The 17,971-nt window shown below is 30.5% G+C and overlaps 1 protein-coding gene across 1 annotated transcript; it reads left to right on the top strand.

The window, feature by feature from the left end:
- Positions 1 to 8,431: 8,431 nt before the first annotated feature.
- On the top strand, positions 8,432 to 11,588 carry LOC116001602 (vesicle-associated protein 3-1-like). The gene is made up of 8 exons (XM_031241487.1): positions 8,432 to 8,625; positions 8,747 to 8,817; positions 8,962 to 9,043; positions 9,342 to 9,457; positions 9,647 to 9,787; positions 9,927 to 9,968; positions 10,653 to 10,730; positions 11,150 to 11,588. Exons 1-8 carry the CDS (start codon positions 8,574 to 8,576, stop codon positions 11,261 to 11,263), a joined length of 696 nt encoding a protein of 231 aa, XP_031097347.1. The 5' UTR covers positions 8,432 to 8,573; the 3' UTR covers positions 11,264 to 11,588.
- The last annotated feature ends 6,383 nt before the right edge of the window (positions 11,589 to 17,971 follow it).

Here is a 17,971-nt window from a genome sequence, read left to right as displayed (position 1 = left end):
TCTAAATATATAATAAAATATTTATTTGTGTATCGCACAGGTAATTGGACAATTATTTGCTCTAATTTAAGCAAAAAAAAAAACTGTCAGAAAACATAATTGATCCAAAGAATTTCATCAATTACAATTTATAATATTTGATATTATAATTTATATAATTATATATTTATCTAAATGTTATTAAAATATTATAACAAATACATTTTGTTTAACAAATGGGTGAAACTACTAGTATACATAAAACGTGTTTTTGGTGAGTGATAGCTGTCCGGCATAACTCCATTGCCATACGTGCGCGCGATTCTGTAACTATATACTTGTCTGTTTCTTTTTATTAATTTATTATATCCTTAATTATTATTTATGTGGTTCCCCTTTTATATTACTTGAAAGCGACACTCGTACTACTTGTAATTGTCGCCATAAAGTAATTCTAGAAAATAGCTTACTTATTAAAGTTTTATGTTATTACATGTTATGCCAGGTAGACTGCAACTTAATGGCATCTCACTTAAGACATTGACTTTTTGTGTTTTAATAAATTGACAAAATATGTATAAATACATACTACATTATAATACAGTCAATTATATTTTTTAAAAAGCGTTATTACATATAACTATATCGTATATGTAATAAAAATGTATTTGTACATTACTATAAATTAAAATAATAAAATGTATTACACCTTCTAATAGTATAGTGGCGTGCAACAAATAATGGGAGGATTAGAAGTTTCTAGTCTGTGTCTCCATTTTTACAAATAATAAAAAGAACAATAAATTATTAACAGCCCGTTTGGTTCGCTGGAAAATATTTGAAGAAAACGGATTTCAAATTCCATGGAAAACAAATTACCAGGAAAATAGATTCCATTGTTTGGTTGGTGGAAAATAAATTACTGAGAATATAAATTCCATTGTTTGGTTGGATTTGGAATTGTAAGGAATAATGGGTATAAAGACAATCATACCCCTAAACAATAATAACAACAATAATAATGGTGGTAATTAAAGAATGTTAATGAGGGCATAATTGTCCTCCTTGTTTTCCATGGAAAACAAAATACCAAGGGGTGGCCAAGGAATTTGTTTTACTTGTTCTTAAGGAAATGTTTTCCAATGGAAAATGTTTTCCATCCAACCAAACAAAGGAAAATCTAGTTTTCCTTAAATTCAAGGAAAACATTTTCCTTGGAAAACATTTTCCATCCAACCAAACACCTAAAAGTTAAATTAATTGAAAATAATTTAGTAGCCAGTAATTCCCACCTTTTCATTTCTTTTGTATGGAATAGTATTTCTAGCATCAAACAATTTTTACAAATTTTTTTTTTTAATTTTGATCACATTTTTTTTCGATCAGTCAACTAGAACTACACACCAAAATTAATCATGTTCCTGCATACAAGACTTAAAAGAAAACAAAACACTCAATCTATACCCCATTTTATCTATACCTCAATAGTGTTTTTTTTTAAACTTCTATTTTCTCACTTTTGATATATTAACTAATTATTTGTCATCAAAGACCTTGTGATTCAGTTGCACTAAGTTGCTCCTTCATATGGAAGGTTGTGGGTTTGAGCTTTAGTGGAATCGATATTGACTCTTTGTTCATATACTCAGAGTAAGTAGTAATCACAAAAAAAAAAAAAAAAAACTCTGTATTTTATTTTAAAACATACTTTTTTTTTTCTTGAAGAAAAAAGTATAAACATACTAAAACAATAAGTATGATATATAAAGAACATTGTTACGGAGTAGTTTGTTACATTCGTTTACAAAAATCACTCCATATTATGTTATATTGATTTAAAAAAAAATCGTGTTAAAAGTGAATGTAATAATTTCAGTTGGAAAAAATAATATTGTTTTAAATGAAATTGAAAAAGGGATTACAAAAATTCTTGGAATTAATCATTTAAATATACAGTAAATTTTTAAAAAGTTTGTACTAGGTAAAAAATTCATGGATTCTTATGCAATTAATTTGACAGCTAAGATCCAGGTCATGTTGAATGAGACAGGCGCCAACGAAAGAGTGCCAAAAGTTTTAGCAACTCTTGAAGTTGTTTGTTGATAATGTTTTGATTATTATTGTTCTTCTTCTCCAACATTACTATCGACAAGTTGATACTCATTATAGAATACTAGTATTTTCACCCGTGTTTCGCATGGAATGAATTTGTTATAATATTTTAAAAATATTTGGATCAATATATAATTATATAAATTATAACAACAAATATTATATAATTCAATTGATAAAATGGATTGGATCGATTATGTTTTATGATATTATCATTACTTGACTTTAAGCAAATAATTATCCAATTACCCATGCGATGTAGACGTAAATTTTTTTATTATATATTTAGATAATAAAATTAAAGATGAAATTATAAACAATTCTAATATTTGAAAGTGTACATTTATTTGATTATAAGATTAATGCAAAAGTATCACTCAATTAATTGAAAACATATGACTCGTTTGTCTGCAATTATTTTTAAAAATTGGTACGTAATATGATTTATGTAATTATATTATTACTAAAATAAATATGGGAAGAAAAGGATAAAATAATTTAATTATAATTATTATAAAAATAAATCTAACGACCCATGTTTAGCTTAATTACCATAATAATTATTAGACAATTATTATTAAGCAATTATATTAATATTTGTGCAGTTATACTTTTATAGCTAAGTATATTCTTTTTCAACATATCACCTTCACTTTTTCCTCCTTCTACATATATATTTAAATGAATTAATTGTAATTATACTAATATTCATGTAATTATTAGCTTAATTAACAAAGAGGTGTTTAATCGGTTAATCTAATCGATTGTTTTTTAAGTTAATCGGTAGGTTAACCGATTAACCTAACTTTTTAAGCTAAAGTTTAAAATTTTGGTTAACCGTTCGCTTAATTTGGTTAACCGAAGTTTCGAACCGAATTAACTGTTAACCGAACTGTAACACCCCTTTAATTGTTAGTTGCCTAAGTGTGGCGGTAATATCCTCAATTAAGTGTTACGCCAACGCTGAGGACGCGGTAAAACAAAAAAGGATTCAGGAAGGAGGGATGTCACGACCCAAGAAGCCTCGTGTAGAGGAGTCACGTGCTGGGAGATTCGATAAGAGTCGGCTAGGCCGACAAGAGACCGGTCGGAACCCTGAAAGAACGGGTGTCCCACCATTCCGTCAACAGCCCGTTGCAGTTCAAAAAGTGCAAGCTCAGCCCCAAACAGAGGCACAGCCAGCGAACGCGCCCCCAACCGCTGGTCAGACATTTGGAACATGCAAGTATTGTCGGTTGCATCGGTCGACCACCCATTCGACCGAGGAATGTGACTTCTTGAAGAAAGAAATAGAGGCTATCATACAAAGGAGTACTCCGACTCAGTGGCGTTACGGTTTGCCTTGGCAACGCGGGAACCAGGGCTATACTGGAGAAGGTAACCATGATAAAGGAAAACAGCCTGCTTCGGAGGAAAAGGAGGATAAGTGGAAGGGCAAAACGTCATTAACATGATTGTTGGAGGACCGGAGGGAGGTGACTTGGCCGGGTTGAGGAAAGCCTGGGTTCGACAACTATACGTCGGAGATATCTATGGACGCGCAGAGCAGGTAAAAAGGGCATGTCGAGAGCCAATCACTTTTACAGATGATGACCTACCCTTGGGTGAAGGACCTCATAGAGACGCCCTAGTCATAGCCATGGACATAGTCGGTATCGTCGTACGACGAGTGTTGGTGGACACTGGTAGCAATGTTAACGTGCTTTACCTCGACATTTTTGACAAGTTGGGGTTGGATAAAGATATCCTTAGACCAGTCATGATTCCTTTGGCTGGGTTCACCGATGATTCAATCGAGGCTGAAGGTGCTATAAAGCTATTGGTCGAGTTAGGCACCTACCCAAAAACTACCATAGTAGAAATGGAATTTGTAGTCGTGCGTCTAGAGTGCTCTCACAACGCGATTTTGGGGAGGCCAGGGTTGGAGGACTTAGGAGCCCTAATTTCACTAAAACATATGTGCATGAAATTTCGAACACCCATGGGAGTAGGAGTGCTACGCAGTGATCAGAAGGTAGCTCGTGACTGTTATTTATAGTCCTGTCGCAAGATAGGAAGGACGGATCTACAGATCTATACTATCAGTAAACGGGAGGACACAACAGAGCGAACCTTTAAATGACCTGAACCAGCGGTCGAGTTAGAAGAGGTAGAAATTGATCCGACCTTCCCTGAAAGACGGGCGAGGATCGGTAAGGGTCTGTCGGAAGCTGTCAAAGAGTTGGTGGTACGAGTGTTGAAGAAATATAAGAAAATCTTTGCATGGGAACCTGAAGATATGCACGGCGTGAACCGGTCCATAATAACTCACCAGTTGGCGGTAGACCCGACTTACCGACCTGTGGTTCAAAGGAAGAGACATCACTCAACAGTTCGACGAGAGCTTGTAAAGAAGGAGATTGAGGCATTACTGGCTGCTGGCCATATTCGGAAAGTAAAATATCCTAAATGGTTGGCCAACGTGGTGTTGGTCCCGAAGCCGCCTGCTTGGAGGATGTGCGTTGACTACACCGACTTAAACAAACCTTGCCCCAAAGACCCGTTCCCGTTGCCAAGGATCGACCAGATGGTGAACAAGACAGCGTGGTGTGCCTTACTGAGTTTCATGGATGCCTTCTGAGGTTATCATCAAATCTTCATGCACGCACCCAATGAAGAGAAGACTGCTTTCGTGACCCCTGATGGGGTGTACTACTATCGGGTGATGTCATTCGGATTGAAGAATTCAGGTGCAACTTATACCAGAATGGTGTCGCAACTATTCAAGGACTTGTTGGAAAAGTTTATGGTCGCCTACGTGGATGACATGCTCGTGAAAAGTCTCAAAGATGAAAATCATGCGGACGACCTTGCTGCGAGCTTCCAAGTCGTGGAAGAACATAATCTAAGGTTGAATGCTAAGAAGTGTGCCTTCGCGGTACAAGGGGGTATGTTCTTAGGATATTTGGTAACTCAACGAGGGATCGAGCCAAACCCTGAAAAGGTTAGTGTCGTCCTAGACATGCAGCTGCCTAAAGCCATTAGGGAGCTGCAGCGCTTGACAGGTCGGTTGGCAGCATTGAGTCGATTTTTGTCCAAATCGGCCGACCGGTCCCTACCTTTCTTTGACTCCTTGAAGACTAGGGACAGGCTTGTATAGACGAATGAATGTCAGACAGCTTTCGAAAGTCTCAAGAAGTACTTGATGTCTCCTCCATTGTTGTCCAAACCAGTCGAGGGGGAAATGGTCTTCCTTTATCTGGCTGCCTCTCAGCAAGCAGTAAGCTCGGTTCTCATCCAGGAAGAAGACAAGATTCAACACCCGATATATTATGTGAGTAGGGCTTTAAAGGCTACCAAGGTTTGTTACTCAACACTCGAGAAGGTGGTCTATGCATTAGTAGTCACGGCACGGAAGTTAGTCCCCTACTTCCAAGCCCACCCGATCCGAGTGCTGACAGATCAACCGTTGGTGAGAATTCTCAGGAATCCGACCTCGTCGAGTTGACTCGTTAAATGGGCTGTTGAGCTGACCTAGTATGGAATTGAGTACCTACCAACTACGACCTGCCATCAAAGCCCAGGTCTTGGTTGATTTCATGATCGAATGCACAGCTCAGGATTCAAAGGACGACTCTGTGACTATTCCTAACTCCGAGGAATGGTGGGAAATCCATGCTGATGGTGCCTCGAGCCAAAAGCACCATGGAGGGGGAGTAATGTTAACTACCCCAGAAGGGTTCCGACTGTTCTACGCCCTAGAATACCAATTCAAAACCTCCAACAATGAAGTTGAGTATGAAGCCGTCTTCGACGGGCTGTGGGTAGCAAAAGTTTTTGGAGCTAAGAAACTCCGCATCCGGACCGACTCACGTTTGGTGGTCGGGCAGGTGAAGGGAACGTATGAAACTAAAGGGGAGAGAATGAGACAATACAAAGAAGTGACTGAGGGACTCTTGAAGGAGTTCCAAGCGTATGAGATCGACCATGTTCCTAGAGCAGAAAATTCGGAGGCAAATGTTCTATCTAAGATAAAACTGGGAGGGATACCAGAATACTTGGTGGGTATATGTTAGAAGGAGATGGTGGAACGACCAAGTATATGGACTCAAGACAAAATGACAAAGAAAGTGAACGAGATAAGCCTGCATCATGAGCACTGGGTTCAATAGGTGGTGTTGGCATCGCTGCTTGGGAATCCAAGATTGCTTTGGGTTTTTTTCTACTTTGTTGCTTTCTTCTTCATTTCTGCCCCGCATTAAGGTCACAAAGCATAAATGATCATTATAACCAGTTAGATTTCATAGTTTATACAATTTTCTTTGTTTAACATAGTTTCATTCTATACACCATACAGTTACTTTTACAAAACAATGCAGTTACTTTTTAAAAACACTATAGTTTCTTTTTCATTATCATTTCAGTTACCCTATAGTGTCAGTTATGGGACATTGCAGTATCAGTTAGAGAGCACTTGAATATCAGTTGATAATGTTTGACATTAGTTTCACTTTAATAACGTTGCAGTTTCTTTTTGTTAAGTCTGTAGTTTCATTTCAGTTTCGTTGTAGTGTCAGTTGACAATAACACTACAGTTTCATTTTAGATACATTACAGTTTGTTTCCTAAAACACTACAGTATCATTTCAATTACTATATAGTTTCATTTAATATTTTTTTAGGACATAACGTGAGACCACCTAATCTATTACATTTTACACACCATACAGTTTCTTTTAACAAACACTGTAGTTTCCTTTTGAAAGCCCTACAGTTTCCTTTTGAAAAAACTATAGTCTCCTTTTGAAAATACTACAGAATACTCGATGAACACAGGTAGTTACATGTGTTTTCACCCAGCTAGTTCCATTTTATAAACCATGTAGTTTCAATGTTTGGAAAGGTTAGTACTCCGTATCATTTTAAGTACGATACAGTTTTTTTTTGAATGATAGACGTGATTTTTTTTCATATTTGACAATAATTTATGTATTTTGTAATATGCTTGTCACTACATGTGTTGTTATGGCTGTAAAGAACTCATATTAAATTTTAGCTCATTCAAAATAGATAAATAGGATTTTGTTTGACATATGACAATGTGTGTTATCTGTATTGAAGCTACTACACTGCAATGGCGCTTGAAAATGGTAGAAATGGCGAGGAAGCTGATGAAAATCACAAGGGAAGAACAGCGAAGCTTTGGAGCAGACGGTATGTCTTTCTTGCTTGGTTGAAAAGAAAGTGGGGAGTGGGGTGGTCGAGTGGAGACAAGTGCTCCCTTTTCGTATTTTTTATTTAAAATATATATATAATAAACAACTCCCCCACGACGCAATGACGTCGTGGGACGGAGTAAACGGTGTTTTGGGACCGTGGTCCATGGTATAAGAATTGACTATTTGTGAGTCATTAGGAATAACATTTTTATTATAATAGCAAAAAGCAATTTCAGTTGTCAATTTGATAAATTTTTTTCAACTTTAGAAGTGTAATTCGTAACAGGTGCGTTGGTTGTTGAAACTTAAGGTGCATCATTTTAAAAATTTAGGTGCGTAGTTTGTGTTCTTAAAGTATTTTGTTATTGTTTAAGGTGCGTGGTTTGTGTGCTTAAGGTGCACTATTTTAATGCAAGTGCATCTTTTTTAGTTAACCGCACAATCGCACGAGAAGTTATACCCGCACCTAAACTCTTCCCTATATATATATATATATATATATATATATATATATATATATATATATATATATATATAACATAAGAATTAATTCCATTTTTCGTCCTAGATTTATAGGTGACAGTCCACTTTTAGTCATTTTTATTAGAATATCCTCATTTAGTCCTAATATTATTGTGGCATGACCATTTATAGTCCTCCTTCAACAAAACTGTTGAAATGTCGTTAAATAGAAAGTCATTTCAATCTTTTTATTTTTTTTTAATTTTTTTTTATATAAAGTAGATTGAACCGCTATATTTTTTATGTTTATTTTTTTTGAAAAAATTCATAATTAAAGATCAAAATGTTATTGTATTTAACGATATTTAAACTGTTTTGTTGATAGAGGACAAAAAATGGTCATGCTACAATAATACTAGGACCAATAGTGGATGTTCTAATAAAAAAGGACTTAAAGTGGATTGCCACTTATAAATTTAGGACAAAAAACGGAATTAACTCTAAAACATAATTAAGTAGTGAATTAATGATATAGCCATTACAAAACTAATAATAATGTCCATAATAAATAAAATATTTATAACATGTTACATGTACTTTTGTAGTATTTTATTTATTTATTTACTTTTGGTTTATTGTTTTATCTTTAAAAAAAGTACATCGCTTCCTGCAGAGATGGTGAGACAAACCCGGATCACCCCCAAATCTTTCTCGCAATTTACAAAATTAGTAAAAAGAAAAAAAGAGAGAATCGTTTTCCATTTCGATCCGCTTCGCACCTTCACTTGCTCTTCGAATGAAAAGAATTAGCAGAAAGTAGACATGAGCACTGCACAAATTCTTACCATTGAACCATTAGAACTCAGATTCCCATGTACGATCATCTCTTCTCCGTTTCTCATCTAAAACATTTCCATTTTTTTTTTATTATTATATTTCAAATTTCAAATTTTGATCATTTTTAGTTTCTTCTTTCTTTTAATTGAATTGATTAGTCGAACTGAAGAAGCAGATCTCTTGTTCGCTTCAGCTATCCAATAGGAGTGACAATCATGTCGCCTTCAAGGTAAATATCATTCCTCGTTTAAATATGTCGGTTATCTCATTTGTTTGATTTTGAATTATTTTTTAACGTATGTATTTTTGGCGAACAGAGAAAGTGAAATGTATGCTTTGATTTTATATAATTTGGTTTTTGTTTTGTTGTTAGGTTAAGACAACGAATCCGAAAAAGTATTGCGTTCGTCCCAATATCGGGATTGTTTTGCCTCGGTCCACTTGTGATGTTATAGGTATTCTTTAGTTGTATATCTCAATTTCCTTTTAATTTTAGCAATCGCCGCGTAATCTGAATTACAGTGTATTACTGTATTTATTGATACCCTTTTACTTTATTCTGTGTTACCAATCAAAAAATTCTTTATTTTATAAATAGAAAGTGAGGATATATTTGCAATTTTTAAGTAGTGTAATTGTCTGAATACGCAACTTTCTATTTTGGGGTTCGACATTTTTACAATTGACATACTTTTTTTTGGTAATAGAATGGATTTTGTTTGGTCATTTATGTTAATGTTTGTATCTTTTTAGTGACTATGCAAGCGCAAAAGGAGATGCCTCCAAACCTGCAATGCAAGGATAAGTTTTTAGTTCAGAGTGTAGTTGCAACTCCTGGTGCAACTCCGAAAGATATTACTGGAGAAATGGTAATCAATGAGCAATTTATTTGTTTTAACGGTTTAATTTAAAGGTTTCAAAATGGCAGCCTTTTGGTACTGTTTTGCTTTCCAAGTAGTTTTTGTATATAGTGGTTTTGGTACTGTAAATAGTCGATCAGATAGAGTTATGCCATTAGACTTTGAATTGCTATTAACTGAAGGTAGTTATCACTGTAGTTTAATAAGGAGGCTGGAAGCGGAGTTGAAGAATGCAAGTTAAAAGTTACTTATGTTCCCCCACCCCAACCACCATCTCCGGTTGCTGAGGAATCAGAAGCAGATTTGTTAACAGAGAATTGCAATACGAATGGTTCCGAGGTTGCTCCTTGTTTCTCTGAGTTTCAATCTATCTGCTTCCTTCTTAACTATCATACATATTACTTGTACTTGTTACGGAGTATTTTATTTTAGCATGTATAGAAAGAGAAACTGATAGCATCAGATTTGTTGCTTTCAGGTTACAAGATCATTTAATGATACTCATGACAGTTCTTCAGAGGTGAAGTTGCTCTCTAAGCCCAGTTCTGAGTATATTATTATGGCTGTTGCTTATATGCATACTTGGTCTGGAGATGTGCTGCGATAGCAATTGGTGCTTCATAATCTAGTCATCTTTCACCTGAAATGAATTGAATCATATTCATCTTCTTTCTTTTTTTACCTACCACTGGTATTAATGGTTCAAATCCTTGTGATAAGCTTACGTCACGGCTCACCTAGGAAGTGCATTTGTCAAGAATGTAATACTTATGTCAAATTCACTGTGAGATACTAGATGCTTTAAGTCAGGCATGGCAGGTCACTTTTGACTTTCAGTGAAGATTTTGTTTTTGCTCAGACCATCTTGCCTCAGTGCAAAATGCCCCTTCTTTTCTTATGGGAATATTGCATATTCATTCCGTAGATATAGTAACTAGTACTTGTGTGTATCTACATAATGATGTTAGGCATATTTAATTTGGCTGTGCGGCTGTGCCCATTCTTTCTCTGTTTTAGTTGTCTGCTTTATGATTCCAGTTTACTTCTAGAAGATTAAAAGATGCAGGGTGACTTCTTTGTCTTTCATACAGCAAGTTTTCTTGCATAAACTATTCTCAGATTCTTTAGCTATTGATACCTTGAATTTAAACCGTGATTGATTTTCAGATTGACCAGTGAAATTTTTATAATTTTCAATTTTCAGGCAAGACCGCTCACTTCAAATCTGACTGAAGAAAAGGCTCCAGCAGTGCAACAAAGTGACGCACCTCGTCAACAACTGGTTAGGCATTTACGTATTTCTATATGCAGTTTTTGGGTATAACATTTACCTTCTGTGCTTGCATCTAACTGTCAACTAATACTGAAAAGTTTATAAATTGAAACACTCAACAAGCCCTACTTTTTTTTTTTGGGATGTCAAGGGAAACCCCACAATCCTTTGGGGTGTAGGTAAACCCCGCTTTGCGACCCTAGTTAGCAAAGAACCACAAGGAAGTAAATCAGCATAGGTTACCTATAGCTGATCGGCTCAAACCAAAGGGTAAGGATTCGAACTCGTGACCTTGCGGTTACAAGTATGGATCTCTTACCATCTTGGTTGGGGTTACCCCCACAAGCCCTACTTTCTATTACTTGTGGGAGGGGTTGTTTTCCTACTGTGTAGATTTCAATCGGATAACTGAATATCACTGTGCGTAGGAACTCACGAAGCATGATGCCAACAAACGTGGTTTTGGTAGCGCTTCCATCATGTTTATCATCGGTGTTGCCTTGCTAAGTGTAGTTGTGGGTTACTTCCTCAAAAGCTCATAAGCGCACAGAAGTTCAGCTGTGTCTACTTCCTCCACCACAGTACTGACAATTACTTCATGCATGTTCTTCATGGATGACAAGAAGAGGATAAGAAAGATACCTTAAAGCTTTGCTGACATTGTCCAAGTTAGCCGAGCTCTGCAGTGTAGGAACTTGTTTACCAATGGTGATAGTTCATGTTAGGACATTTTGTTGTGAGATTCTTAATTCTTTTAGCATGTATTCTTTTTATTTTGTATAATTCATTTATATTTCATCATTCTATATATATGTTTTATGGCTCAAAATGGGGCAGTGACAATAAGAAATTTAGAAATCTGCGCAAGACTCCCATTCCTTTTAAGTCTAGTTCTCGTTGATATGATGATTTGATCATTTGATTAAAAGATTATTTAAGATCAGAATAATAATCATGATCGTATCATTAACAAGATTATTTTTTGTTTTTAATTTTATTAAATAAAAAGTGTCTAGATACAATAATTTAGAATTCCATATTTATATTATATATACAAAAAAATTTAAAAGTTCAATGTACGCTGCACGGAGTATTTGATTCCTCTCTCAAATGGATTCACCGGCGACTACCACTCTGTCACCGGAAGATCAAGACTTGCTTGTGCATAGCACCAAGAAAACGAAGAGAGGACGCGAAACAGAGGAGCTAGACATGATGCCATCTTCGGATGTGTTAGTCCAAGAAACACCCTTAGCAGGCGGGTTGAAGTCACCAGAATCGGCGCAGTGACGAACGCCAGCAGCCACACCCAGTCGTGCATGGGCTAAGAAGGACGCCAGCAGCCACACCCAGTCGTGCATGGGCTCAGAAGGAAACCAACGTTCATCTGGAGAAGGAAGTGGTTTCGGATGATGATATAATGGATGAAGGGAACACGGATCGGACTTGCCCAGTAGTACTAGTTACGAAAGAAGAAAAGGAACGGCTTCACCGTCCATGGTGCCGATCCTTAATTGTCAAGGTTCTTGGCCGCAAGGTTAGCTACTCTTACCTTTTACAGAGACTCCAAAGAATGTGGAAACCTGAAGCATCTTTCGAGCTTATCACCCTGGACCAAGACTATTTCTTAGGAAGTTCAATTCCCTTCTAGATTACGAATTCACCAAGTTTGAAGGTTGATGGATGATCTTGGATCATTACTTGTTCAGGAATGGAAACCCAATTTCGATCCCAAGGATAACAAGACCGAAAAGCTGTTGGTCTGGGTTCGATTTCCATCTCCACCTATAGAATATTTTGAAGATGCTTTCTTGATGAAGATAGGGAAGAATGTAGGCCGTCCAATCAAAGTGGATAATACTACTAGCCTGATTTCTAAAGGAAAAATTGCTAGAGTATGCATTGAACTAGAAATGTCGAAACCTCTTCTGTCAAATTTTACATTAGATAAAAAAGTGTGGCCTATTGCGTATGAAGGTATTCATCTCGTGTGCTTCAATTGTGCTTTATATGGTCATAATTAGAATCAGTGCAGAAAGGAAAATGTCAATGGTGTTTGCGACCCGGAGAGAAGAGAAATCAATTTCAAGAAACAGAGAATCGTCAGAAGCTGCACCATCTATGGCTCCGCAGACTGTTCCTCCCCAAGCTCGACAGTTCAAGGACAACTATGGGCCTTGGATGCTGGTCACAAGCACGATGGTCTACCATGGGAATGAACAACCAAGGATCCCTCTATAGACGACACAGATTATACTCTAATGGGGGAGCCTCTTGATCTACCAAGGGTTTTCACTAATCGAGCTGACCCTCCAGATATAGCGATGGAGGATGGTGATAGACAAGCTGGCTGTTTTGGCCTTGTGGTGACAAATGAGATGCGCTCTTAAGCGCTGCTGTGTGTTTTCAGTTTAGGTGTTGATTTGTACCTCTTAGCCAATGTACTTTGATAGCTCGGGTATCCCCTTCCATGCAAATATAAAAAAACTAGTACGCTGCAGTCTGCCTATTAGGATATAGAATTTCTATTTGAGTTTGTGTAATATTTGTTGGTGCTTAACTCAATCATTATTGCGTGGACTGTCCACACAATTGTGTGGACCATAAATAAAAAGTCCATTTTTAATATACTAAAAGTACATTATTTTTGTATATAAAGTACATTATTTTAGAGTATATCATTTAAGTACGGAAAATACATTATTTTATATATACTATGAAATAATGTACATTCATTATAAAAATAATGTGCTTTTAGTATAATAAAAATGTACATTATATTCATGGTCTACCCAATAATTTTCCTGCTTCAATAGTTATACCATGTACCTGGGTCCACCTTATAAGGTGGACCTATGTCTATTTACATAATAAATTGTGAAAATCTAATATGTAAATTGTGAACATTTAGAATATAAATTGTGTATTTAGACACGAGTCTACAGAATAATTTTCCTAAGAAACAAAGTGGAGTTTATAGTAGGGGTGGGCAAAACGGTTCAGGTTACTCAAACCGAACCGAAAAACCGAAAGATTTTATAATTAAATATAAATATTTTTTTGAGTACAAATATATATAAATATATATTATATATAATTATAAATAAATAAATAAATAAATAAATAAATAAATAAATATATATATATATATATATATATATATATATATATATATATATATATATATATATAAATAAATAAATAAAATAAAATAAACCCTTGATTAAAAAAAAAAAAATAGAGAATATACTCTTGTATGATAAAAGATTTTTATGGTTAATTATCTATATATATATATATAAATAAATAAATAAAATAAAATAAACCCTTGATTAAAAAAAAAAAAATAGAGAATATACTCTTGTATGATAAAAGATTTTTATGGTTAATTATCTATATATATATATATAAATAAATAAATAAAATAAAATAAACCCTTGATTAAAAAAAAAAAAATAGAGAATATACTCTTGTATGATAAAAGATTTTTATGGTTAATTATCTATATATATATATATAAATAAATAAATAAAATAAAATAAACCCTTGATTAAAAAAAAAAAAATAGAGAATATACTCTTGTATGATAAAAGATTTTTATGGTTAATTATCTATATATATATATATAAATAAATAAATAAAATAAAATAAACCCTTGATTAAAAAAAAAAAAATAGAGAATATACTCTTGTATGATAAAAGATTTTTATGGTTAATTATCTATATATATATATATAAATAAATAAATAAAATAAAATAAACCCTTGATTAAAAAAAAAAAAATAGAGAATATACTCTTGTATGATAAAAGATTTTTATGGTTAATTATCTATATATATATATATAAATAAATAAATAAAATAAAATAAACCCTTGATTAAAAAAAAAAAAATAGAGAATATACTCTTGTATGATAAAAGATTTTTATGGTTAATTATCTATATATATATATATAAATAAATAAATAAAATAAAATAAACCCTTGATTAAAAAAAAAAAAATAGAGAATATACTCTTGTATGATAAAAGATTTTTATGGTTAATTATCTATATATATATATATAAATAAATAAATAAAATAAAATAAACCCTTGATTAAAAAAAAAAAAATAGAGAATATACTCTTGTATGATAAAAGATTTTTATGGTTAATTATCTATATATATATATATAAATAAATAAATAAAATAAAATAAACCCTTGATTAAAAAAAAAAAAATAGAGAATATACTCTTGTATGATAAAAGATTTTTATGGTTAATTATCTATATATATATATATAAATAAATAAATAAAATAAAATAAACCCTTGATTAAAAAAAAAAAAATAGAGAATATACTCTTGTATGATAAAAGATTTTTATGGTTAATTATCTATATATATATATATAAATAAATAAATAAAATAAAATAAACCCTTGATTAAAAAAAAAAAAATAGAGAATATACTCTTGTATGATAAAAGATTTTTATGGTTAATTATCTATATATATATATATAAATAAATAAATAAAATAAAATAAACCCTTGATTAAAAAAAAAAAAATAGAGAATATACTCTTGTATGATAAAAGATTTTTATGGTTAATTATCTATATATATATATATAAATAAATAAATAAAATAAAATAAACCCTTGATTAAAAAAAAAAAAATAGAGAATATACTCTTGTATGATAAAAGATTTTTATGGTTAATTATCTATATATATATATATAAATAAATAAATAAAATAAAATAAACCCTTGATTAAAAAAAAAAAAATAGAGAATATACTCTTGTATGATAAAAGATTTTTATGGTTAATTATCTATATATATATATATAAATAAATAAATAAAATAAAATAAACCCTTGATTAAAAAAAAAAAAATAGAGAATATACTCTTGTATGATAAAAGATTTTTATGGTTAATTATCTATATATATATATATAAATAAATAAATAAAATAAAATAAACCCTTGATTAAAAAAAAAAAAATAGAGAATATACTCTTGTATGATAAAAGATTTTTATGGTTAATTATCTATATATATATATATAAATAAATAAATAAAATAAAATAAACCCTTGATTAAAAAAAAAAAAATAGAGAATATACTCTTGTATGATAAAAGATTTTTATGGTTAATTATCTATATATATATATATAAATAAATAAATAAAATAAAATAAACCCTTGATTAAAAAAAAAAAAATAGAGAATATACTCTTGTATGATAAAAGATTTTTATGGTTAATTATCTATATATATATATATAAATAAATAAATAAAATAAAATAAACCCTTGATTAAAAAAAAAAAAATAGAGAATATACTCTTGTATGATAAAAGATTTTTATGGTTAATTATCTATATATATATATATAAATAAATAAATAAAATAAAATAAACCCTTGATTAAAAAAAAAAAAATAGAGAATATACTCTTGTATGATAAAAGATTTTTATGGTTAATTATCTATATATATATATATAAATAAATAAATAAAATAAAATAAACCCTTGATTAAAAAAAAAAAAATAGAGAATATACTCTTGTATGATAAAAGATTTTTATGGTTAATTATCTATATATATATATATAAATAAATAAATAAAATAAAATAAACCCTTGATTAAAAAAAAAAAAATAGAGAATATACTCTTGTATGATAAAAGATTTTTATGGTTAATTATCTATATATATATATATAAATAAATAAATAAAATAAAATAAACCCTTGATTAAAAAAAAAAAAATAGAGAATATACTCTTGTATGATAAAAGATTTTTATGGTTAATTATCTATATATATATATATAAATAAATAAATAAAATAAAATAAACCCTTGATTAAAAAAAAAAAAATAGAGAATATACTCTTGTATGATAAAAGATTTTTATGGTTAATTATCTATATATATATATATAAATAAATAAATAAAATAAAATAAACCCTTGATTAAAAAAAAAAAAATAGAGAATATACTCTTGTATGATAAAAGATTTTTATGGTTAATTATCTATATATATATATATAAATAAATAAATAAAATAAAATAAACCCTTGATTAAAAAAAAAAAAATAGAGAATATACTCTTGTATGATAAAAGATTTTTATGGTTAATTATCTATATATATATATATAAATAAATAAATAAAATAAAATAAACCCTTGATTAAAAAAAAAAAAATAGAGAATATACTCTTGTATGATAAAAGATTTTTATGGTTAATTATCTATATATATATATATAAATAAATAAATAAAATAAAATAAACCCTTGATTAAAAAAAAAAAAATAGAGAATATACTCTTGTATGATAAAAGATTTTTATGGTTAATTATCTATATATATATATATAAATAAATAAATAAAATAAAATAAACCCTTGATTAAAAAAAAAAAAATAGAGAATATACTCTTGTATGATAAAAGATTTTTATGGTTAATTATCTATATATATATATATAAATAAATAAATAAAATAAAATAAACCCTTGATTAAAAAAAAAAAAATAGAGAATATACTCTTGTATGATAAAAGATTTTTATGGTTAATTATCTATATATATATATATAAATAAATAAATAAAATAAAATAAACCCTTGATTAAAAAAAAAAAAATAGAGAATATACTCTTGTATGATAAAAGATTTTTATGGTTAATTATCTATATATATATATATAAATAAATAAATAAAATAAAATAAACCCTTGATTAAAAAAAAAAAAATAGAGAATATACTCTTGTATGATAAAAGATTTTTATGGTTAATTATCTATATATATATATATAAATAAATAAATAAAATAAAATAAACCCTTGATTAAAAAAAAAAAAATAGAGAATATACTCTTGTATGATAAAAGATTTTTATGGTTAATTATCTATATATATATATATAAATAAATAAATAAAATAAAATAAACCCTTGATTAAAAAAAAAAAAATAGAGAATATACTCTTGTATGATAAAAGATTTTTATGGTTAATTATCTATATATATATATATAAATAAATAAATAAAATAAAATAAACCCTTGATTAAAAAAAAAAAAATAGAGAATATACTCTTGTATGATAAAAGATTTTTATGGTTAATTATCTATATATATATATATAAATAAATAAATAAAATAAAATAAACCCTTGATTAAAAAAAAAAAAATAGAGAATATACTCTTGTATGATAAAAGATTTTTATGGTTAATTATCTATATATATATATATAAATAAATAAATAAAATAAAATAAAC

The sequence above is a fragment of the Ipomoea triloba genome, chromosome 13, assembly GCF_003576645.1.
Source record: "Ipomoea triloba cultivar NCNSP0323 chromosome 13, ASM357664v1".
Lineage (NCBI taxonomy): Eukaryota > Viridiplantae > Streptophyta > Magnoliopsida > Solanales > Convolvulaceae > Ipomoea > Ipomoea triloba.
This window is presented reverse-complemented; position numbering and strand designations above follow the sequence as displayed.